Source organism: Panthera tigris, chromosome C1 (assembly GCF_018350195.1).
Source record: "Panthera tigris isolate Pti1 chromosome C1, P.tigris_Pti1_mat1.1, whole genome shotgun sequence".
Classification (NCBI taxonomy): Eukaryota; Metazoa; Chordata; class Mammalia; order Carnivora; family Felidae; genus Panthera; species Panthera tigris.
The window spans coordinates 93,347,125-93,372,840 of NC_056667.1; the positions used below are offsets into that span (position 1 = coordinate 93,347,125).

General features: G+C 42.8%; 2 protein-coding genes across 2 annotated transcripts in view; one reads left to right on the plus strand and one right to left on the minus strand.

Annotated features, from left to right (window-relative positions):
- Positions 1 to 5,351, plus strand: part of RBM15 (RNA binding motif protein 15) — a 28,281-nt gene extending 22,930 nt beyond the window's left edge. The window contains exon 4 of the mRNA XM_042998154.1: positions 4,491 to 5,351. The gene's annotated coding sequence lies outside the window, so the exon portion shown is untranslated. The remainder of the gene's footprint in view (positions 1 to 4,490) is intronic.
- SLC16A4 (solute carrier family 16 member 4) lies at positions 1 to 25,156 on the minus strand. Its single transcript, XM_015534960.2, has 9 exons — positions 25,036 to 25,156; positions 23,421 to 23,519; positions 16,716 to 16,848; positions 15,769 to 15,912; positions 15,437 to 15,598; positions 13,524 to 14,042; positions 10,710 to 10,921; positions 9,603 to 9,696; positions 1 to 285 (listed from the first exon to the last, which is right to left on the minus strand). Exons 2-9 carry the CDS (start codon positions 23,505 to 23,507, stop codon positions 122 to 124), a joined length of 1,515 nt encoding a protein of 504 aa, XP_015390446.1. The 5' UTR covers positions 23,508 to 23,519; positions 25,036 to 25,156; the 3' UTR covers positions 1 to 121.
- Positions 25,157 to 25,716: the final 560 nt, after the last annotated feature.

Sequence of the window (25,716 nt, forward strand, 5' to 3'; positions counted from 1 at the left end):
ACTGTGAGATCATTACCTGAGCCAAAGTTGGACACTTAACCGACTGAGCCACCAGGTGCCCCGGAAACTGTTTTCTTCCAAGCTGCTGTTCCAGTGACTTCTTTGTTTAGATTTTGTTTTGTTAAGCTCTCGCTTCATTGCAGTCCTTTCTCTTCCTGGTCAGGCTCTGTTTTTTCCACCTCTCAGCCAAGGGTACAAAGAAAAAGGAGACCGAAGAGAGGAGATAACATGTGCCAGAGAAGTAGAAGGAGCCAGTGTAGGTCTGGGTGTAATCATATAACCAGCCTGGAAGGAAGGAATGATCTCTGTTAGCAAACCTTTCAGTTAGTAATTCTCAGCCATATACTGCTCGTTGAGGTATCGTGACCCAACAGAAAGTCAGGCTGCTTGCCTGGTATTTTGAATTGATGAAGTTAAATCTGTTCCACTTGAGTTAGGGGTTTAACCCTGTGGGAAGAAAGCCATTGTGGAGTCAGAACTCATCTTGTCTTACAGTGGAAATTAGGAAAACTCAGGGATGCCTACAGTTTGATTTTATGATGAATCTTATTCGAAGGTCACTGTTCTTACAAAGAAAACAATTGTGAATTGCTACTGTTTCCTGAAGAAAAAAGTGAGAGAATTGATTATCTTTTTTCCCCTCACTGAACAAACATTTCAATAATTACTATGTTCCCAACAGTTGTTGAAGAAGGTAATGATATTAAGCCAAAACAGACATGGTTCCTGCCCTCAGACTGTACAGTTTAGTGGGGAGTTGGGTATTAACCACGTGAGTTACACGTGCCATCAAGGCTATGAAGGGAAGGTTCAGGAGGCTGTGAGGGCATATGAAAAGGAAGTGACTATTTAGTCAAGTGGGTTAAATGATGACTGTAAATCCCCCTGAATCAAAATGCTCTTTAATCAAGAATGGGTGGGTCCACCATTTGGCTAATGGCACATACTATTATGTGCCATTTTTAAACGAAACACTTTCTTTTTTTTAATTCCTTTTTTAATGTCTATTTATTTATTTTGAGAGAGAGCATGCATGCCTGTGAGCACGGGAGAGGTAGAGAGAAGGGGAGAGAAAGAATCTCAAGCACGCTCCTCACTGCCAGTGCAGACCCTGATGTGGGGCTCAAACTCATGAACCATGAGATCATGACCTGAGCTGAAATCAAGAGGGAGATGCTTAACGGACTGAGCCACCAGGTGCCCTGAAACACTTTTCTTAAAAACTGTGTATGGTGGCAAAGAATGTGCAAGGCAAGAATGTTTGTGTGTGGCCTTCAAACATTGTTATAAAAGTCAGCCCTATGGAAAGGCAAATAATGTGTTAGTATTGTTATGATAGTTTTGACTTCCTAGCCATCCTAAAGGTCTCAGGACCTCTGGGTGTCCACTGACCACACTCTGAGAACTTCTTTTCTAATTTTTTTGTTGTTGTTGTTAAAAAAAATTTTTAATGTTTATTTATTATTGAGAGACAGAGCATGTGCAGGGGAGGGGCCGAGAGATAGGGAGACACAGAATCTGAAGCAGGCTCCAGGCTCTGAGCTGTCAGCGCAGAGCCTGATGCGGGGCTCGAACTCACAAACCACAAGATCATGACCTGAGCTGAAGTCGGACGCCCAACTGACTGAGCCACCCAGGCACCCTGAGAACTTCTTTTCTAAGATACTATATGCGTATTATGTTTGTAGATGCAAATTGGCTTTTAATCCTAAAAAACCTTAAAAAGTTAAAGTTATTATTCTGATCATTTATTGAAGAAGTTGTGGTGCTATATGCCAGATGAAAATATCTGCCCTCATAGGGCTTACGTATTATTTTAAGTAGGCTCCATGTGCAACATGGGGCTTGAACTCACAGCCCTGAGATCAAGAGTCAGATGCTGTACTGACCGAGCCAGCCAGACATCCCTGATTTTCATTTTGGAACATGGTTTCTCACTGAATGTTAGGATATACCCTTTTCTTTTTTTGGCCTAATTGTATATGTCTTTATCTCCTGTCGTTTGTTTTTTACTTTGGTTTTGATATAGATAATTTTTTTGTTTGCTTCATTAGCTTTATGTTTCCTGTTAACTGATATAATGAATGAATGGAATGTTTTATAGCCTCTTAAATTCAGCTAACCTTAGCTTGCTTTTTACCTATTGACTCCTTGTTGGATCAGTGACCTCATTTAAATGTTTCTTGGAGTTAAGCGTTGAGAGAAATGGAGTAAGACAAGTCTTTGTGTTATGTGGGTTGTGATTGACCTTTAGATATCTAAGAGAGAAATAGGTAGGTGACCAGTCACTCAAATTTCTAGAAAGGAGGAGGTGTAGAAAGTACCCAGACCCTTTCCTATCCCTTGTCATTCTTGCTTAGTCCCACCAGTACAGCAGATTTACCAGTATATACATAGCCTGCGAAGTATAAGATAGGGACATTAGAAGAAATGCTCCAGAAAAGACTAGTAGTTTTTAGACAAGGAAGTGGATAGTGCTGCTAAAAAGTCAGGAGGGCATAGCTGAAAATAGTGAAAATGGGTGGTGATGGTGGTTGTCTTTATAAATCCCAGAAAACTGGTAATAAGCCTTTCATTTCACATATAAAAATACATTTAAAGTTAGAATGTTGGGGCGCCTGGGTGACTCGGTCAGTTAAGTGTCTGACTCCTGATTTCTGCTTGGGTCACGATCCTGGGATTGAGACCCACATGGGCTTCATGCTGACAGCACGGAGCCTGCTTGGGATTCTCTCTCTCCCTGTCTCTCTCTGCCCCTCCTCCCCCTCTCAAAATAAATACACATTAAAAAAAATAAATGACTGTTGGTAATTCAGAACCCATCGTATTCTAACCGTTTTACATGTAAACACCTAAGTTGACATTCAAAAGACTAGGCTGCTTTGTGGACAGCAAAAGCATTGTGGATGAGAGAGAAAAATGAGATGATGTACCAGCCATAATCCAGGAGAGCGTGTGTCCATCTAAGTGTCCGCTCCATGCTGAGTATTACCATATGTAGCCAACACTCAGGAGGAGGAGTACCCTGGCAGCTGGTACCGACTGCCTAAGACCCAAGAAGTGCCCTGTAAGCATTTCTTCGGTGTTTCTGGACTGCCTGCCTCGAATTCACCTGAGATGCATGTTAATCGTGCAGATTCATTGGCTTTCCTTAAGCATAATTCGTCATGGGTGGCACCCAGTTGATTCTCACGCACAATAAAATTATAGTCCATATTATTTTCATGTGGCTATGGCTATAACCCTTATTTTAAGCAGGAATGTCTAACGATATTTCTTGTGATAATTGAAAACAACTAAGAAGGTAGAGCCCAGCTTCCGTAAACAGTTCTGCAAACTAGTTTTTTTATAGTCAATATGAAACTTGATATTTAATAGAGGGTTGTAAATTTATTTTTTTAATGTCAACACTTTTAAACTATTCATCATTTTATGGGTAAAGCCATACGTGTTTAAAAATGAGTTTACCATCCTGTCTAAAAAGTACCTCTGATAGCTCAGAACTTGATTGTTGAACCGAGTTATGAATCCTCTTTATTAGGATTACTGTTGTAAGTTTATTATTGGTCATCTTGTTAAAACTTGAAATACACCCAGAAGGCCCTTAATTCCCAAGTTCCTTGATGCTGGTTCAAATTAGTGGTTGAGAGTTCCATGAGTGACTTGAGGGTTTTGAACCAGAACTTCTAGCTGTTGGGCTACAGCATAGTGGCAGACTTCCAATGTACAATGATCTTTTGTCCTCCCTGGAGTCACTGGAGCCACTGCTGGCTATTAGCTGCCTTGTCATTTTACTTAGGGCGTACTGTTATAATTTTTTTTTTTTAACATTTTATTTACTTTTGAGACAGAGAGAGACAGAGCATGAACGGGGAAGGGTCAGAGAGAGGGAGACACAGAATCTGAAACAGGCTCCAGGCTCTGAGCTGTCAGCACAAGGCCCGACGCGGGGCTCGAACCCACGGACCGCGAGATCATGACCTGAGCCGAAGTCGGCCGCTTAACCGACTGAGCCACCCAGGCGCCCCGGGCGTACTGTTATAAACATTTTCTATATGTGCCATGATGGGAAAAGTCTTGGGAAACGGTTTAGCAAATTTAAACCTCACTGCCTTTGAAGACAGGAGCTCTCTCAAGGCCCCCTTGATAGAAGTTTGCAGTAAGATTTACTGGCAGTGCTTTACGTATTTGCTCTATGCTATGAGTTTCATTAAAAGGATTATGCTCTGTGTTAGGATTTTGAAGCTTGATTTTTTTTTTTTTTTTGGCCCTGTAAAGGAATATATTTGTGAAGGAAAGACTACCCCACCCATCCCCTCTTTTTAAACCAGAGTAGTGAGCTATTTGGAATTTATTTGCGATGTTTTTGTAGGGATTCGTCAATCTTAGGAACACTGAATCCAAATACAATTCTTGGGGGCTTTATTGTTTGTGAGGAAAATAATCACTGAATAAATAATGATTTACATTACTTTCTTTTGCTTCTTCAGGGAATAATATGTTCCTCCGGGTTTAGAGGACAGAGAACTTTGCTCTGCCTTCTTACTTGTCCCCACCTACCCTAACCTGCAGAGTGGATTTACAGCACATCAAAAAGTGGAGTCATTTTATTTGTTTTCCAAATAAAATTTCAGGCCATAGAGAAATTCTCAACTATAGGCCAAGATGATAAAACTGTAGAGGGCATGGATGATGAAAGGTGGAGTGAGGAACAGGTGGAATATTTGTTTCATGTTATATCTGAAATGAGGATAGGCTAGAAATAGGAAGTGCCATTTCATGAGGAAATGAACTTATCTGTGTTAATGGCACAGAGACAAGCTTAGATGAATGAATTTCCATTTTAGCCATTGTCTGTTCTTATAAAACACAGATGAAGAGTTAGTATCAAATTACCAGTTTCCCTCCATGTCCTCTCTGATGAGGCGTGAGGTTGACAAAAGCAGGAGAGAAATGTACTGCTCCGTTAGGAACTACTTAACTTTAACTTACGCTGGGGTACAACCAACTTAGAGCTGTTTGGCGTTAGAAGTGACTTTCTTTGAGTTTGTCGAAAAAATCACTTGTGAAATACCTACTTAATTGAGTGAAGCTTCAGTATTTTTTAAGGTCATTTTTATTATAACACAGCTCAGGATGTCTTCATTCAAAGGTAAGAAAACAAGAGTTAACCAATTTGCACTATAACCAAGTAATAGTGACTTAATCAAATTTTCAATTAATGAAGTAGAGAAAGAATGTACATTCTAATAATTCTTAGTTTTAGAGGTTCTCGACTCTTGTCCTGAGTATTAAGTTCTGGAAGTATATGTGACAGAGTGATGGCTATACCGTGACCCCATATGTTGTGGAAGAACATTAAGGGAATAGCTTTTTCTGGGGTTTTTTTGTTTTTTTGTTTTTTTAAGATTTTGTTTTTAAATAATCTCTACACCCAACGTGGGGCTCGAACCTACAACTCTGAGATCAGGGTCGCAGGCTGTATCCACTGAGCCAGCTAGACGCCCCAAGAGAATTTTTGTTTTCTTTGTGTTCCCCATAGCTTTGTGTTCCTCCTAGCATAGCTAGGAGAGGGCTATGCTAATAAGTTGCTTGATAATTATTGAACGAGTACTAAGCTATAATCAAATAATTATGATGTTTGAAGGACTTCTCAGATATTTGTGATTGGTTTAAATATACAAAAAAATATGTATATTAGCATAATAGAGGGATTCATCAGGTGGCAGTGGGGGGCATGTGGAAGAGAAGGGAACTGCATTCAGTTTTATTTTATAGGCAGCTAATATGGGCCCTTGGTGGTTTTATTTTGAAGTGAAACTGAGCCTTTAGCATTTTTAAAAAAAAAAAATTTTTTTTTAACATTTATTTATTTTTGAGACAGAGAGAGACAGAGCATGAACAGGGGAGGGGCAGAGAGAGAGGGAGACACAGAATCTGAAACAGGCTCCAGGCTCTTAGCTGTCAGCACAGAGCCCGACACGGGGCTCGAACTCACGGATCGTGAGATCATGACCTGAGCCAAAGTCGGACGCTTAACCGACTGAGCCACCCAGGCTCCCCGAGCCTTTAGCATTTTTGAGCTCACAGGTCCAATGCCTGATACAAGGTGAAAAATTTCACGTTCCTGCTTGTACGTTGGAGAATATGATTATATGCTTTGCTCAGTGATTGATCTTTGTATTTGTATTACTTTTTGCAGGTTCATTTTTGTTAACAGGGATCTACTAGAAATACAATAAGGTTTCAAAATACCAGTACTTTTTACTTTTCCACAACCTTCCAAAACTTCTGTCTGGGCCAACTTGTAGTTCTGGATACTGTTTACCAACAGGTAATTGTGGGGTTTGGAGGAGCAGGGTTAGTTGGCCTGTGCCGAGGTCAGGAAACCTGGAGCGACCCTAATACTGTCCTAGTCTGAAGCAGATCATATTATTAAACTAACATTGAATTTGTCAACTGAGTATTAAAAAGGAATAGAAGAGGGTGTGGGGCGGAAGAAGTGTGTGTGTGTGGGGGGGGGGGGAGCGTGTTTTTTAACTTTGATCCATTTCAGTCCCTGTCAGTTATTTTCATGGGAGATGGTACAGATTTTGTTGCTGCTATGTTTCTTCGCATATTCAGAGTTAATGAAGGTCTGTAAATAGTATTCTTGCCCATAGGCTCCATTTACATTTATTAAAAGAAAAGTATTTTTTTAACTCAGTCATATGATTTCTATGGGTTTCTTATGCTTTTTTTTTCTTTCCTTGAATTTTTAAAATGTGTTCTGTCGGACGAACTTGTTTTTCTCTTTCATTTCCATACAGGAGGGAGAAAATATTGTTCATATAGTTGATGTTACAGTTTTTAACTAGTGTTTTGACTAAGGATTATTGTGAAAAGTTTTACTGTTTGCTAGCTTCCTAATTTTAAAATGCCTGTAATCTTTTATAGGAATTTCAACTTTTGCAATTTGATAATAACAGATCTGGGTAAGTACAAAATGAGAATCTCCTACAGTTCTGAGAATCTAAGTTTGGTTGAGAATTTAATACTTTATAACCAGTAAGCCTTGTGATTTAGTTAAAGTTGCAGGCAACAGTGCAACGGCCCACACCTGTTGAGAGCTAAGAAAATCTGTATGTAAATCAGCATTTCTGTTCTTTCTATGGTCCTTGTGCTGGACTCAGAAGTTAGGAACAAGTCTAATGGCTTTTGTAAAATCCTCTTGTCGTTCCACAGAGGAGTGACTTACAGGAATAAAGACTTAACTGAAGTTTCTGCCTTTAACAAGATGCTTAGTTGGCATAGTATAGTCAGTGAGAGATCATGTTACAGAGAAGGAAGTTTGACTAGATTTTGTATTAATTATAATAATAATAATCTTGTTTAGGATACTGTGAGCAGCTCCCAGATTTAAAAATCTGTATATAAGCTGTCAGCAACAGCCTTATCGATTTCTTTGACTATCTTGTAGAACTTATAAAAAAAATTATGATTGCCTAAATAATATTTTCTGAATTAGTGGGTAAAAATTCTTTCATGAGCTGTCCTTTTCCTCACATATAGTGCTAGGGTATTATGGACATTGGGTAATAAAAGGCTTGTAAATTTTTTTTGACTCATTGATAGTAAAAAATGTGTTTTACATCACCTATATTTTATATGATGTGTGTGTGTGTGTGTGTGTGTGTGTGTGTGTGTATGAACTAAAAGTTTAAAATAAAGTGATGCACACTGTTTTTTAATCTGTTCTGTTGTAGTCTGTTCTTTTTCATTAAAAAAATTTTAAAGGTCATGACCATACAATTTTATTTCAAGACCCACATACATATCTATAACTTTTCCCTTTCAAGTAATAACTCCTCACAAAACTTGCCTTGCCTTCTCATGAATTGAACTTTTTTTTTTAATGTTTGTTTTTGAGTGAGAGAGCAAGCCGGGGAGTGAGGGCAGTGAGAGAGGGGGACAGAGGATCCAAAGTGGGCTCTGTGTTGACAGCAGAGTGCCTGATGCAGGGCTTGAACTCACGAACCATGAGATCAGGACTTGAGCTGAAGTCAGACACTTAACCGACTGAGTCACCCAGGCACCGCATTGTGTATTGAACTCTTTAAACATTTTAAGATGTGTACAAAAACATATAAAACATGAAATCTCTAAACATGTTACATCCCTTTATCATTTGAGTAAGATACTCTGTGCCCGGTTATCTGTTACCTCTTATACTTTGGGCCCAAAAGGCTTGGAAAGTTTTAAGGTGTCACTGAGATGGCCTGTGAAGAAGGGTCAAGATTGAAAAAAGTGCATCGGTGAGCTATATTTGAGCTTCATTTTTTCTAGCTTGCTGACCTGCACACTATCCACGGAGCTGCTCTGCTAAGCATCTCTGGTGTTTAGTCTTCTGATACTGGTCCCTATGTCACAGTTCTGAGCCTGACTTTAAAATTCGAGCTTGCTTTCCAGGTGTGAGGTAAAGACTGAGCTAGACCACATGGGCAGAGGTGTGCTTATAAATGCAAATAGGAGTTGGTTGTATATTTGTATAAACTTTTCCTTTAGGTACACCTAAATTGAACCTCCGACTATGGTGCATTTTTTTTTCTTCCGTTAATAATTTTTTGTTATTAATACTATTTTTTCCTTTTGATATTTGCCAATTCCAGGTCTTAACATTTAGGTGCAAACCTAAGTAATATCATTATAAAACTTAGTTTTTAAAAAAAATCATAGTGAGGCAAGATCCTGTCTTTTTTCTATTTCACTTCAGGACTGAAGGAGGTAAAAGGAAGCTGAATTCCTGTCTGTGGATAATTGGAAATGCTGTAGTAATTTGTACATTTAAGCATGTTGAGAACCTGTAGTCTGTAAAATACTAAAGTTTAAGTCTGTTCCCTAGAAGTATTTCTGAGTAGTCTTTTGATAGTCTTGGATTAGATGGTCAGCAAGCAATGGACAAAATGTCCATTTGGGTTAAAAGTGCATATAAAATAATAATTCGGTCTTTAACTGAAATCATCAGAACTCCCAAATTTTTCCTGCAGTTGCATTTAATATTCACCAGTGGCCCCACCACCTCCTCTCCACAGGGATTCTGGCCTGTAGGCCAAGTATCCTCCTGCATTTGGTACAGATAGAATATGAAGGGCCTCCATCATCCCTCTTGGAAAATAAGAGATGCTGAGAAGCCCTGGACAACTGTATGTATGCTCCATCGGAAGAGCAAAAGGGGCACGCTTGCTACCTTCGAGCTCCATATTGACTCCTGCTCAGATAGAAGATGCTAGTGGTTTGTTTGTTTGTTTTAAGGCATCATAGGTCTTTGAGAATCTTCTAAAAATCTGGATTATCTCCCCAGGCAGGTAAACATAGCACATAATCCTTGCTCTAAGACTCCCAAGATAATGTCAGAAACTGCTTAATTAATCTGTTCTTATCTGTTGCATTAATCCTCAGATCCTTCTGGATTGGTGATGGGAGTGTGAGAGTTAGTATAGGAACAGCAGAGGTAGCATCAGTTTTTTAACCTGATGTTGCCATTCATTGCATGTCACCATTTGGGTCAGCATTTTCTTTCATTGCTATATTGAAGTTTGCTCAGAATATAGCTAAGCTGTTACCTGCTATAGGTGGTCCAGAAAGGACAGCCATCCCAGCAAAGAAAGCGGCAAGTCCCAGGAACCTGTGTATTCTAGAACTCCCAGACAGATCAACCTGTAGGGATAAGAATCCAGTGTTAGCCATACTGAGGGTGAAATTCTATGGAGACTATGGCTACAAAGGGACAAATGCTATGAACAGTTGATTTCCAAGGTGATTTGGATGGCTTTTTGCCTTGACATTATAGAAAAGCTGAGGCAAACAGGGAAGAGTCGTTGTGCTAGGCAGGCAGTGTTTTCATTGTGATCTTTGAGGTGACTCAGATGCACCTTTATTTCCTGTCACAGCTCTTCTCTGTTAGGAAATGGTATTTACATTCTAAGCAGATAGGGGTATTCCTGAATCCACCTATGGCTAAATACCAGTCATTGGTTTGTAAGAAGTCAGTTTTCCCAGGTTGACTTCAGCTTTAGAAGGCTTGGTTCTTGAATAAGTATAATATCCTACAGCCCTTATGTTATTAATATTGATATCAGGCCAGAAGTTTCGCTGGGATTCTGTTGCAGTAGATTCGGGACCTAGTTCTGAGAAGAATCCATGGGATTCCAAGAAGAACAATTTCGATTCCTTTTGGGACCAAGACTTCATGTCAGCTTGAGGTAAAAAAAAAAGAGCGGTTAAACAATGTCCCTGTTAAAGTACACAGAACTTGTCTTAACAAGAGAGAAGTCACACTGGTCAGGAAGCCCCAGGTTTTTCTCAGGGAACTCTTTAAGATGGTGTCTTAGAAGGAGCCAACAAAATTTCCAGAGCCTAGGGAAGCAGTAAACACAGACCTAACACGCTGGGACACTGAGAAGCAAAGTGGAATCCTACTGATCCTTTTTTTGCTTTCATTTCTTTTTTGTCCCATGTAGGTAATTCTCTCGTCATCCCTTCCCCCAAAGGTAAGATGAATCACTGGGCAGGATATATAGCTAGCTGCAGGGTTTCTTCAGCCTTGCGTATGATTTTTTTTTTTTTTAATTATAAAATTACCACAAAATACCTATTCTCTTTGGGGAGGTTATCATTAATGCTTGTTTTTACTGAATGCTTTAACAGTGTTAATGAGTGTGTCTGCTCACCAGTACAGGAAGTACCGTTGCCAGGTAACCACCAGCAAAAACGGCAAAGAAGATGGCATAGGTCATAAGTAGTGGAAATGTGGTGGCCAGAGGAGCAAGCAGGTTAGTGAAACCGCAGAGGATGAGGTAAGACTTGTGGTAATGATACTTCTTGATCCAGTCTTGATCAGCAACCCATCCGGAGACTATTTGACTGACTGTCTCAGTGATGCCTGGAACAGCATTGAAAGACCTTATGAAATCCTAATTCCATTTGCCTAGCCCCTTTGAGAAGTGTAGCTGCATTAGACCCCCTTTCCTGAAAGTAATATGGCTTCGTCCTGAGGCTAGGACATATGAGAGAAAAATGGTCTCATTTGTCTGTCGACGGATTCTATCATTACTGTACCTGTTCCAAATACATCTAATAAAATACCAAAAAGGCTCCTTCAGAGTTGGGTGGAAGACCCTTCAGGTATTTTTTTTCCTGATTGCATTTGGAAAGCTCATACCTCCTGACTGGGAATCCCTGCTTACAGAGGACCATTTGCTCAGGAGGCCTTCCTCAGAGAGGTCCTGCAAGTGAGGGAGTGAATTTTCTAAAAGACTGCTAGACTCTCTGGTCAGTGTGCTAGGGAAGTCATATGGTGGAAGACTGGAGACTATAAATAATAAAGTCTTATGTTGAAAAAAAAAATAGATGTTGGGACTCTTTATTATGATTGTGTATGAGGGTTTGGTAATTAATTCCTCCTCTGAAGGTTATTATGTTGGAATTAGGAAATCTGGAAGTGCGTGGTCATTTTGAACATTGGAGCTATGGTGTATCTTGAATAAAATTTAAGAACCACAGTTTCCATTCAGTAGCATGATAATAGACGATTCTTAGTTTTTATCGATTATAAGCTAATGTAGCAGTTAAATAATGAAAGATTTTCACTAAGAGTAGCATAAGCTACCGTTGTTTGGTACTTGTAATTCTTCCTATGGTTTTAGACATGAATTGTTCTACAAAAAAAGGGGGAGCGGGACAGAAAATGCATCCTACTATTCCATTTCTGTTCTTACAGTTATTTCCTAGGGTACCTATGGAAACTTTATGTTAGGTTCTTTGGTCTTGTTGCATAGCCCTAAACTGATCTGAATTGATGACTGCCAGGCATTTTAGTGAAAAAAAGCAGTTCAGCTTTGTATCTTTTTCTTGTGTACACAAGCTTTAGTTGACTGAAGTGAAGTATCTTTGCAGTTGGAAATGGGGTATGGTCAGTTTTGTAAGGACTTGGTAAGCAGTCTTTTCAAGAAATTCGCAAGAGAAAAGTTAATATTGAGCTACTTAGAATTTCCAGATGCTTTAGAACAATCCAGTTCCATGTCATTCCTTTTCATTTTCTTAAGTTCTCTATTTGGTCCTTTGAGAGGACCCATCTCTTTTGAAGAAAGCATTTTGTTTTCTTACATTTTTATGAATACACACTAAAATGATTGTTTTCATTTTTTTTAATGTTTATTTTTGAGAGAGAGTGTGAGCAGGGGTGAGGCAGAGAGACAGGGAGACACAGAATCTGAAGCAGGCTCCAGGCTCTGAGCTGCCAGCACGGAGCCCGACACGGGGCTCAAACTCAGGAACTGTGAGATCATGACCTGAGCCAAAGTTGGTTGCTTAACCGACTGAGCCACCCAGGCGCCCCAGTTGTTTTCATTTTTAACTTAACATTCAAATTTATTTAAAAATTTTTAAGTTTATTTATTTACTTTGAGAGAGCGCGTGAGTGGGAGAGGCACGGAGAGGGAGGTAGAGAATCCCCAGCAGGCTCCGCACTGCCAGCGCAGAGCCCAGTGCGGGGCTTGAGCCCAGTGCGGGGCTTGAACCCACAGGCTGCAAGACCATGACCCGAGCAAAAGTCGGATGCTCAACCGACTGAACCACCCAGAGACGCCCCTCAAATTTTTTTTAAATATCAGCCAGCCCATTAGTGACTAGCCTTGAGAAACATATTTATCTGTCTTACTGTGAGTTCAAGGGAAAAAGTTCTTAGCTACACATACTGATAGAACATTATTGAATGCTTACAATGGGCCAGGAACTATTCCAGATGCTACATGCATTGTTTGTTCAATCCTGGTAACCTTATGAGGATAGGTACTGTTATCACTGTATTACAGATGAGGAAATTGAGGCACAGGGAACACGACTAACTTGCTGAAGGTTGTACAGGTAGGAAATACAGAGCAAAACCCTGAACCCAGGAAGTCTAACTCCAGAACCAACCTGTGTCCTATGCTGGCTGCCTGTGGTTTTCCTGCTTCCTGAAGTGGCTGTTGCCACTGGGCACCAGCTTTTTAAAACCGAGTATTTATCCAACAATTATTTAACGGGGGCGCCTGGGTGGCCCAGTTGGTTAAGCATCCGACTTCATCTCAGGTCATGATCTCGCGGTTCGTGAGTTCGAGCCCCGCATCAGGCTCTGTGCTGACAGCTCAAAGCCTGGAGCCTGCTTCCAATTCTGTGTCTCCCTCTCTCTCTGCCCCTCGCCCGCTCGCACTCTGTCTCTCAAACATAAACATTAAAAAAAAACAACCCTCAAAATAAAAACAAAAAAAATGAACAAGCCTTGCTTGGGGGCCACTGTCTGCTATAGGGAGCCTGTGTGTAAGGTACAGTGACAGGTCTGTGGAGGGGTACGCCAGGTGCTCCCACCAGCCTCCAAAGACTTCTTTTTCCCTGGCCCTCCCACAACTCCTTTAAAAACCATTGTTTAGTTTATAAATAAAATCGGTAACTTTTTGTAAAATTAAGTTCCTTTTGAGTTTGAGGTTAAAGTAAAGCTTCCTTACCAGCTACCGAAACGAGGAAGGTGGCATCCATGAAGTCAATCCCCAGTGTTTTGGCTCTGGCTACCAGGTGAAAAGTAGGGATGAAATATGCCAACTGACTGAGGAGGAAAGACCAGGTAAATATGTAGAAGAAGGGATTTTTAAAAAGGGAAATGTTGAAGTTTTGCTTACAGCTCCGTGAAATAGCCTCTTTCTCATAACCGTCTTCATTGGTTATTAGGAACACACGGTTTCCATCAAGCCCATTGTTGAACTCTTTGCTTTTATTTTGTGACACTATTAAACTTGGACCAGGTTGTCCAGCCTTCTGCATAGCACTGTCCCTGATGGTGGTGACCTCTTGTGTCTCATTGCAGGATGACGTTTCTGTCGCACACACTGCCCCTGGGTTACTTGTAGACAAGCGGCTACCTCTATTTTTAACATCAGAATTGTTCTCGCTTGCAATATGGATGGGTCTTAAGAGCATACTGGAAGGCACCAAATTCAGTGTAAGTGCTCCAAGTAGTATAAGGGCACCTAAATAGGGGAGAGAGAGAGTGAGAAGTTAAGTTAAATATTACCCCTCTCATTTCACAGTACTCTGTGTTCTTAGGCTCAGAAGGGGCCCCACCACTAAATGTATTCTGTCATAGTGTAATAATTCCTGAAGACACTACTTTGTCCCCTAAACTTAAGTATCTAAATCTGTTGACTTCATTTTTAGCCCTGCACACCACTGTATCCTTGTGGAAACAGGGCATCCTTTGAAAATAGAAAACCAGAAAGCTGCACCAGGAGATGGCGTGGAAGGAGAGAGTGTTGTTTGTGTAAGAGGAAAAAAGAAGAGGTTTGGGTGGGGAGCATGCGGTATATGTGTTAAGGTGGGGGGAGGGGTGGATATTTGAAATGTTAGAGAATTACAGTGTGTTTTAAATAGCGATTCAGGATATCCTGAAGTAGGGATATAGATTTAGGGATAGAGAATACAGCATTAAGGGGCAAGCCTCTCATCTCATGACTTTTTAAATTTCCTTGAAAGAAGACAGATGCCAGTCTCGCCTTGGCAGCTGAGTAGTTGCTTGGTCTCAGCATGGCCTGACCAAAGCTGTGGGCTGTGCCTCGTACTTCCAGAGATGGAATTGGCTGTAGGTTCGGCTGTCTTGGCTTATGGATTTGCCGGCTCGTTCTGTGTACCGTGAGGCCACCGGTGGGTTTTCACTTGGGAAAGGAAAGAGTCAACAAGAATGCTCTGCAGGTAGAAATAGGCTTGTGTATATTCCTACATATGTACTTCTGCCCATAGATACACGTATGTTTTTCTAGTACTTTAAGATGATTTTAATCCTTAAATGTTTTAGCGTAGGCACAAAGAAAATTGTGGTCAAATGGTGTTCATTTGTTTGTGAAAACTCTATAGTCGACGCTGTATAAAAGGCTATGAATTAAGGAACATAATGCTGTTTTTACCCCCCCCCCCGGGTTTTTTTTGGGGTTTTTGGGGGTTTTTTTTTTTGGTTTTTTTTTGTCTGTTTTGGTGAGCTGGATGGGGGAGGCAGTTTTAAATGCAGATTTGTCTTAAGGGAAGATGTACAAAGAGAATGCTTTCATGGTGAAAGAGGAGGAGGGAGTCCTCGGGTCCCCAGGAGTATCACTTTCCCTGCAAGGTGTTTCCCCAGCTGCACAGAGTGCCCTCCCTTTGCTGAACTCAGAGTTGCTCGTGGCAGCTGGCAGAACCCGCAAATCGTTCAGTACCTCTTCTGCTGTGTGTTCTCCAGGGAAGAGGAGGAACATGTCTGCTTTAGAAATCATGCTTATTTCCTCCCCGGCTCAAAAATCCTTCACTTGCACTCATCAGAGTGGGGGGTGGGGGCGGGGGGAAAGCTAAACATTAAATCTTACAGAGTTGATAGTTTAGAAACAGAATGACTCACCTGTCCAGTCATACAGATCTATCAGGACTTTTGTTAAAGGTGCTAACAGAAATGTGAGTCCCATCCCAGAACGGGCAATAGCTGTAGAAAGAGCCAGTTGTTTTTTGAAGTATTTGGTAGTTACCACAGCAGCTGTTTGGTACAAGAAAGCAGCACCCAAACCTAAAAAACAAAAACAAAAACAAAAAACCAATAGTGTGGAATCACATGAAGTGACTTGGTACCAGATGATCTCTTCTCCCTGACCTGAGATGTAGAAGGAGGCCTTTGGGGCCCATGGACGAGACGGTAAAGTTCCATCTCGCATAGTCTGGTTTTTACAATGGACTCACCAGGTAAAAGTCCCATAGTCACACAAAGAAAGGGAATGCTAGTGGCCCAGCTGCTGATCAGATATCCACCAGTAACAAGGAGAGCCCCGAGAATGGAGGCAGTCTTCTCTCCGGTTATGTCACAGATCATGGCAACCAGAGGTCCTCGGAAAAAGGAAGAAAGGCAAATACTGGGTAAGTGCTTTGGCGTTCCTGATGCACAATTTAAAGCAACTGAAGGAAAAGGACTTGGGAGTATTGCGTATCCTTTAGAAAGGTGTCTGGATTGGGTTTCTTAATATTCTGTTTTGCTTTTTGGAAGAAGAGTTGTTTTGCTTTAAAGAGAATTGTAAATAAGCTGGTTTGAAAATGCATTATAAAACCGCAACCTGAGGGGCGCTTGACAGGCTCATTTGGAAGAGCATGCGACCCGATTTCAGGATCTTGAGTTTGAACACGGTGTTGGGTGTAGAGATGACGTAAATAAATAAAACCTAACAACAGTAACACAAAATGGGATTGCATCTGGTGACTTAGGACTAGAACAGGGTTCAATCATTAATCTACTCTACCATGTTTTAGCCCCAAATAGAAGCAAAGAAAGAGGAATTGGTTCTCTGTGTTGTTTTAAGTGTGCTTAGGTGATGGGCCCACAACTTCATGGCCTGATTTCCCAGAGAGACTGGCTCACTGAACCGATGTTAAGGCACTGTGGAAGGAAACAAGGCATGAAAAATTGAATCATGGAAGTAAATAGTTGAATTCTTCAACTTTCTTTGAATCTTAATTTTTCTGATTTTGCCAGGGAGAGGCTCAACACTGCAAGCCCTGAACTTTTCTCAGTCTTGCCTGTTAATGAATTTGAGTTTTAGCAAGCTTCAATCTTAAATGACTGACAGATGAGTCTTCTTGGAATTTCCCTATGTGGTTCTTTTCCTTGGACGGCAAGCTTATGGCCAGCTTTATACCTGCAGAGTAACTAATTGATGACATGATGGATCCAATCCAGCCAGTTTGCCTTGAGCTGCTTTCAAATTCTTCTTGGAAAACCACAAAGAAAATTGCAAACGTCTTGGTCATTCCCATCACAAACACATTTACCTAAATCAAAGCAGACCAAAGTTCAGTATGAGTGAGCCATTACAGAGAAGGTCACAGATGCTCATGTTGATGACCCCCCCCCACCACCACCACCACCCCCAGCTCACCAGGATTTACCAATTTGTTTGAGGCTTCCTCATTTTATTATATTTTGTGGGGGCGGCCATCCCCACGGAGTGTCGAACTACTTTATGCAAAAGTCTCTCATTTAATCCTCATTACAGGGCTATGGAATAGATGGTTTTTTGGAATGTGAAGTTTAAAGAGATTAAAAGTTGCTCAAGATAGGGATGCTGGAGGTGAGATTTGAACCCAGATAGACTGACTCCAGACCAACCACTCTACCGTCCTATTGGGATACCATCTGTTAGGGGCACCTGGCCAGCTCAGCTGGAGGAGGAGCAGTGACTCTTGATCTCAAGGTCGTTTGAGCCTCATGTTGGGTGTAGAGATTACTTAAATAAGTAAAAAATTTTTAAAAAAAGCATCTGTTAAAGACCGCTAATTATAGTTACCTTCGTGAGAGAAGCACATTGGTCCAAGAGACGAAGAATTGTTCCCATCGGTTCTTAGATTAGCTTTGCCTTAACTTTGCTTAAACCGAGTACCCTTCCTCACTTGACAAGTAGGGTTACCATTCACTTTATCATCCAAATAGAAACACTTGAGAGTGGAAAACAGTACTACTAATTTATGCCAGAGCAGCAAGGGTTAACAGGTTAGAGGGTCACCTTACGGTTGGTCATGTGCCCCATCCTTTTCTATTGTCCCACCTAACCCTCCTTGCCCACACCACCCTTCTCCCTTCTACTAGGAGGAATGTTCCTTTTGAGGTCAAGTTTTCTTTCTGTGGCCTCTTAACATTGGTTTCTGAGAATTCTGATTAGTTTGGGGGCAGTTGAAGATCAGTGGTCAGGAGGGGGAACTGGAAGGGAAGCCACTCGGCCAGGGTCTGCAGCCTCTCAGAGCCGAGCATGTGTATCCACTGCCTCCAGGGGCTTCCTTGCTTCCGCTTTCTTTTTTGTCGGTGGCCTTGACTTTTCAAGGCCACTTTCTCAGCTCTCTGCTCTCAGCCTGGCATCACTTAAGAACCACAGACCCCGCTAATTCCACTTAGCTCTGTCCACGTGGCAAGTATCACCCCCTGTTACTCTGCCCTCCTCTCACTTTGTGCCCACTCCACAGACAGCCGGTCACTCAGGGTTTCTGAGTGTAATAAGTGTGAGCACTCTCCTGCAGTCAGCCTCTGTTGGCCTGAATCCTGGCTCCACTTCCAGTTAGGGATGTGACCTTGGGCAAACCGCTTCACAGAATTCCAGCGTTCTCTTTTGTAAAGCCGGGAGAAAGGAAATGTTACCTTGCTCAGAGAGCGGGAAGATTGAGAAAATTCGGGTTCTTTATAGCATTTAATGCTCAAGCTGTTAGCTGTGATTCTGTTATCTTGCGTAGCCAACTGTATCTAACCCAGATCAACTCATCCAAAACTGAACTCCTCTCCCTTATCCCACGTCTCCTCTTTTCATTGGTACCACCCACTCACCTGCCTCCTCTTAGGCATCTCTTTCCCTCAGCTAGTACATGCCAAATAAGACCTTCCCCCTCTATCCCCTTCACTCGACCCTTGTTTCAGACGAGGATTATTTCTTGTGTGGACTAAGGAGCTAAGAATCGGTAGTGTTCCAAGGTTGTGTTGCAAAAAGTTGGGCACGGTGAGAAGGCGGTCCCTTAGTGTATTTTTCCCATTCTGAGTTGATAGTAGCCACAAAATCCCCCTTATTCAGAGTGAACAGTGCCATGGACACCTGGGCTGTACCTTCACAAGTGGAAAAGACATGTGATCAGGGCCTCATTCAGGCCGTTTGTAATCCTAATATTCCTCAAAGGTGCTTCTATCAGGAAACGAGGCTAGAGAACAAGAGCAAGCCTTGGGTGGCCTAGACTTGTTTTTCTCATTTCGAAGTGCAGAGTGGTGATCAAGTTGCATCATCTTGTGAGCAAGGAACACCACGGTGAGGCACATTCTGTAAAATGCCCTTCCTCTTTTTCTGTGGACCCGGGTCCTGGGCTGGCATCTACACGGGTGCTGACGTCTGCTCTTAGCCACCTGAATTTGGCTAGCTTCTTGTCCCCCAGTACAGGACCTTTCTTCTCTGGTCTGTCCTTGATGTGTGGGCGTAGCAGCAGTGGGTGGGTAGGACTTGTCTCATAACTGGCTCTGCGTTTTCACTGTGTGTCAAGAAAGCCAAGGCCACAGCCTTTGCATGTGCCCTGCCTCCCTCCCTCCCTCCCTTAACTTGTAACCTTCCAACTTTGTTTCTCTTGACTCCTATCTCAAAACTCTTTTTCCCAAGGTCTGGATTTTCCCTTCGTTATCCGAGCAGGCTAGGTTCTACTACACTGTCCCAGGCTCTCCACCAGCGTCGGGTGGGTTTCGGGCCTGGCCCAGAGTCCACCTCAGACACTGAATGGGCTTGCCCCCCAATAAAAGCTCCTAGAAATTCTCCTGTGACTGACCCAGCCCCCTCATTTTCTTTGTATCTTTAAGAGCACCCCCAACCCCAGTGCGCACGCAGTGAGAGCTCCCTCACCAGGTCCATCTGACTAGAGTATTATATTGGGAAAGGGCACTGGATCAGCCACAGCGGCCCCTTTTGAATAGAGAGTATCAGGCTTTGTCGGAAATGATGGGGTAATTACTGTTTAATAACCACTTCCTTCTACCCTGGGTCCCTCTCTGTTATCACCCCAGCTCTTCCTTCCTTCCTGGCCTGCACAAACTTCAGAGGAGAGTCTGCTAGGCTCTCTCCACTTCCTCACATCCTGCCACTGGCTACCGATTCTTAGCGAGGCTACCGGAGTCTTCCTTGTCGCTGACCTAATGACCTGTCATTTCTGTGGCATCTGACCTCACGGCAGCACCTGTTCATCACTCCTACCTCCTGGACATTTCTGCCTCTGCTTCTGCATCGACACTTCTCACTTTCCTCTGGGCTACTCTCCGCCCACCCTCTGACATCGATTTTCCCCAGGCTTCTGCCAAGTTGCTCTTCTTTCCCCTCCCTGGCCATTTTGCACCCCCTGCCCATTGGCACAAGCCAGCCAACGTATGCCGATGACTCCCAGATTTCTGTGTGCAGATCCTGTGCTCCACATGCACGTGGGCTGCTGAACACATTAGTGGTTACATCACATGTCCCTCAGACTGTCCAGGATGAAGCGATGCAAGCATCCTCACATGTCCTTCCCTTGTGTCCTCCAGCTCAGTGAGTGACACCTGTCCTTCTCCAAGTTGCCCAAGCCACCAGCCCAGCACTCTGACTCCCTCTCTTTCTGACATTCAGTTACCATCCAAGTCCTATCAGTCTGTCTTCTCAATATTGCACAGATCTCTAGTTCATCCGTCCTCATTGCTGTTGCCTTAATTTAGGGCCTTTTTTTCTCACCCAGGTTATTACAGCATCATTCCAGTGGATCTCCCTGCTTCCAGGCCTCTCCCCCACCATCATCCACCCTGTAGGCAGAGCTATTTTCCTAAAAGGCACATCTGATCCCATCATTTCCCTTGCTTTTTTTTTTCATTAGCTCCTCAGCCTCAAGATGGAAAAAAAAAAAACAACAAAAAACAGTGTTTTTAATATGCCCTACAAGGCCCCTGCTCATCTCTCCAATCTCATTATTCATCACCTGGTTAATTCATAAGTGTGTCCATCAATCCCTCCATCCGTCTTACCCATCCACTGACAGGTATTTATTGAATGCTTACTATATTCGAGGCTGTTTATGAGGGGCTGGGCTTACAGTAGTGAGTATACGGTGGTGACCAAACAGACATGGCCCCTGCCCTCATGGGACATTCAGTCCAGCGAGACAGACTGAATACAGAAAAAAAGTCATGCAAATATATAGTTACAAAGTCTGGCAAGTTCGTTAGGATGAGTCCTTAATTTTATTTTTTTAAGATTTAAAAAAAATTTTAATCTCTACACCCAACATGGGACTCAAACTCAACCCCAAGATCAAGAGCCACACACTCCACCCACTGAGCCGGGGCATCTCGAGAATGTGTCCTTTTTGTTAAAGTAGAGCACTCCCAAAGAATATTTTGTTACTGGATTTTTCTGTTTTGTTTATTTTTGAGGGAGAGGGAGTGTGTGCATAGGCAAGTGGGGATTGCAGCTCAGGGCATGATCTCTAGTTCTGTGGGTTCAAGCCCTACATCAGGCTCTGTGCTGACAGTGTGGAGCCTGCTTGGGATTCTCTGCCCCTCCCTGCTCCCTCTGTCTCAAAAAATAAAGTAAGCTCTACACCCAGTATGGGGTTTGAACTCATGATCCCAAGATCAAGAGTCACATGCTCTACTGACTGAGCCAGCCAGATGCCCCTGTGCACTTGAGTTTTTAAACTCATCTCAAGGGCCTTTCTGTAGCACTCTTTTATTAGCTGGTTAAAACACATAATTCTTAGATTGATAATCTGAAAACATTTATAATATGTCACAGGATAGACTATACAACTATTCTCATACAGCCACTAGTCACATGTGGCTGTTTAATACTAAATTAATTTTAATGCAATTTTAATTGGGTGCTAATTAATACGTCAAAATACATTGGAGCTTCCTTTTCCAAATTAAGTGTGCATGCAGGGGACACTAAAGGCCCGGGGTGGGAGGACTTGGAAAAGGGGTATGGAGTTTGCACTTGATTTGAATGTGTTCCTGAGGGTGTTTGTATGAATGCATTTTGCACTTTGGCACCTTACTTTGTTTCAGTTGAGTTTCACTAAACTACAGTGAAACTCCCATAGTATAGTTTCTCCGTTGCACTAGCCATATGTTCAAGTGCTTAATAGCTTCCAGTTACTGGATGTCTCACTCCCCTTTCCAGGAATTCATCTATTGTAGAAAAGTATACTTGTAACTCACGCAGACCCCAAACCACACACTCCTTTAAGCATCTATGTACACCACTGCAGCTAGTTAGCTGGAGTTAATTGTTAACATTTGAGGACTCGGTATATTTTTTTGTGCTTTTATAAGTGACGTCACACAGAAAAGTGGGACCTTAATTATCTGCTTATTAGACAGTTTTCTTACCGGCAACTAAATTGGTCAAGTCGCTTCTGTCCTCAGAGGATAACGTAGGAAAAAGTAGGGCTCATCACTGGGGAGAAAGGTGGGAGATCTGGAGATCCTCACCAGCAAGGCCAGTTCTGCAAAGCCTGTGATTTGCGGAGGTGGCCCAGCCACAGGGAGGGCTCTCGCACTAGGACAACCTTCATTTTCTCATTAATACCATTTCAGAGAGGGAAAAAAAAAAAGTCCACATTCTTTGGTAATGAAGCTAATGTTTAACAAATAGTCCTCCAGTTAGGAGATCTGTATTACATAACTTCTGGCTGAGGTCCTGTGCCCCTCCTTTCCCCTCTGTCACTAAGGAGGAGGCCTGATGGTTTCCCATCGTCCTGCTTACAGAGTTCTTAGTTACCCCATTGTGGTCTGCACAATTATTAGTGGTCACCAGGACCCGCGCTCCCATCTTTGTGAGCTGCTTCCTGTAGGGCTAAGCAGGGGAGGAGGGTCAGGAGGGAAAGGATATCTCTGTGAGCACATCTGAGAGTTAATGCTCAGTTAATCTGAGCATTTGGGAGCACTGATGAGGAACTGTGGGGCTGGCACCGCCGTCACAGGCTTGTTTGGGCCACAGCTGGAATGGCACCCTCGCATGTTCTAGAATGAGACCGCCAGTCTCACGACAACCTGAAGAGCTTCTGGGAGGATCAGTTCATTAAAAAAGAGTGCCTAGTCCAGTTGCTTACAGATGAAGGACATAAATCAAGCTCTAGTTTCAGAATCTCCATCTTCTCCTTTTCCAGACATGCCAGAAATAAACATTGGGGGGCGCCTGGGTGGCTCAGTTGGTTAAGTATCCGACTCGATTTCGGCTCAGGCCATGCGTGACCTCATGGTTCCTGTGACATGGAGCCCCGCATCCGAGCTGACAGCGTGGAGCCTGCTTGGGGTTCTCTCTCTCACGCTCTCTCTCTGCCCCTCCCCCACATGCATCCACACGTGTGTGCCCTCAAGCTTTGCTCTCTCTCAATCAAAACAAACATAAAAAAAAGAAAAGAAATATACACTGGGCCTCATAAGTTATGGTTGTGGGGACGGGTTGTGAAGCAGACAGCGGTTGAACAGAGAGGAAATGTCCCCGTCCCCTAGGGGAGAGGGAGGTTGCTGCCACGTGTGTGCTGGGCAGAGCTGGGAACCCATCCCAGTAGCACTTTTTGGCGCCTTCCAGTGCTACTTCCGGGTGCTTAACTGTATGGTTGCACATGTGGCCAGGGCAGAGCTGAGGATGGTGGCTAGGGCACTCTGGGCTTCGGGATGATAGTGAGGAGGAGACTGGAGGGGAACACTTGGGCCTTCACTCAAGGGGACCATTTTCACCTTTCTCCCAGGTTCAGTGTGGGCTGCTGACTTTGGCAGCTGTTGGCAGTTCCTAGCTTTGCTCTGAGCCTTTCTCCCGAGAGCTCTCTTTCGAGCGATAGGAAAGGGGAAAGTAAATTCTTACCAGGAAGAAATGAAATACAACCATCCATCCCCAACCTCCATCCAGGGCTTTAGTGTAAGGCCGGGCCTTCCCTGCCCTCCGCCGCATGATGGTCGGTCTCTGTGACAAATCCAAGGCAGTTGATTCAGTTGACAAGAAACTGATCTAAACTCGTAAACTTTATTTTTCTCCGTGATACAGAACCACTCGTAATTTCTTTTAGCCCCCCCCTTTAAAGACGGATGATGTCCTCATTTCTAAATTGTGTGTAAATTCCCTGATCTCGGCCTCAAAAATGCAAACCGGACTTTGTACCATCTTTGGAGATCTTTCTAGAGGCCTGCTGCCTAGCTTCACCTGGCAAGCCCAGATGGCTTTGGCAGTTCTCTTGGCATGTGCCCTTAGTTACCTACCAAGTCTGCCGGACTGTAATATCTCCTTATCCCTGCTTATTCCATGGTCACAATCCAGGCAGAACCATGGGAGAGGGGAGAAAAAGCCAATGAAAGGCCGTGATTTGAGGGACATCAAAGTCACCACAGAGATCTCTCTTCCACCACTCAGTTTATCTCAGGGAGGAATTGCAAAGAAGTTATCCGCAAAGGCTGACCTCACTGGTTGTAGGGTGGCCCGCTCATACCACTGTCCTCTGTGGCTGTTCTCCCCCTTGGCCTGTGAGCCACATCCTAGGGGAAGCTCTGTGTTATTCTCTGGTCCTCTTTAGAGAAACAAGAAACGGACGGGTACCCTTGGGTTCGGGAATTCTCTTTGCAAAGCAATTGCTGAAATGAAAATACTCTCAGGGACTAAATAGACGTGCCAGCAAACCGCAATGACTGTTCCTCGAATGAATCCTGGACCAGAAAAAAGGCCGGAAGAGTGTTTGGGAGGTCACTTGTTTACGGACTTTACAGTCGACAGGGTTAAATCTCTTGAGTATGAGGGGCGCCTGGGTGGTTCAGTAGGTTAAAGTCTGACTCCTCTTGATTTCGGCTCAGGACGTGAGCTCATGAACCGTGATATCAAGCCTGCTTGGGGTCCTTTCTCTGCCTCTCCCCTTCTCATGCTTTCTCTCTCTCAAAATAAATAAACTTAAAAAATCTCTTAAGTGTGATGGTGATCTTAATGGTTCTGCGAGAGAATGAATGTTCTTGATCTTAGGAGGTGCCTGCTAGAAAGCACTCAGGAGTAAAGTATAGAGTCTGCTGTTTTCTCACAAAAGCTTCAGTTAAAAAAAATTATATATATATATATATATATAGAGAGAGAGAGAGAGAGAGAGAGATAGATATATAGATATATATAGATATATAGATATATAGATATCTATATATATCTATATATATAGATAGATATCTATATATCTATCTATATATATATATATATAAGAGAGAGAGAGAGAAATAGCAAAGAGAAAGGTAAATGTTCTGAGGAAGGGACACAGCTTTCTTTATTTCCCACTGTCGGATTGGCAGTCAGGCTCTTGCTTTCTGGAAAAAACAGTCAGCTGCCAGCACATGTGGAATGACCTGGTGAGCAGGCAGGGGGGATGGGGGGGTGGGGAATGGGGAGATGCCAGTCCCTCAAAACATTATAGAAAACCCACCCCAACACACAATCTCGTTTTTTGTTTTACCTTTGATGTGGTGTTCAGCAAAGGAATCCAGATGAGGCAATCTGGGAAGGAAAAGAAAGTCTACGAGTTTTCAGAAAGTCACTGTTTTTTTTTTAAAGGCATTTCATTCCGCTGCACAGCAAAAACAAGCGAGCCTTCTAAGTCTGTGAGGTTGAGTGGACTTTACTTCCTAAGGGGAGGAGGAGGAAACACTGTGATTTGACTGACATTAACCCAGGCCCTCCCTCCAATCACCTAGACTCAGAAAGAAGTTTTCACCATCGACTCAGAAGCAAGCATCAGAGTAAACCGAGTAGAAAATTCTTTTGGTAACTGTTGTCCAAGCAAGGAAGCTGTTACACTGAGGGGACTCTAATGTCAAGGTGGTTTCTGTAAGCAAGGGGCACCTATGTGCCCCTAAATAAACTACCTAAGAAAACAAATGAACAAAAAAACCAACCAAACAAAACCTTGCTTTGCATCCACCCTTTTCTCTAGAAAAGCATCTCCCTGGACTTTCGAGAGAGTGCTGCTAATCGCTTCTGATTTGACACTGCCTGATGTGAATTGGTTTGTGTTGAAATAAACTCAACACTTCTTAAAAATTTTGTTTTAATGTTTACTTTTGAGAGAGAGAGAGACAGAGCAGAAGCAGGGGAGGGGCAGAGAGGCAGACACAGAATCCGAAGCAGGCTCCAGGCT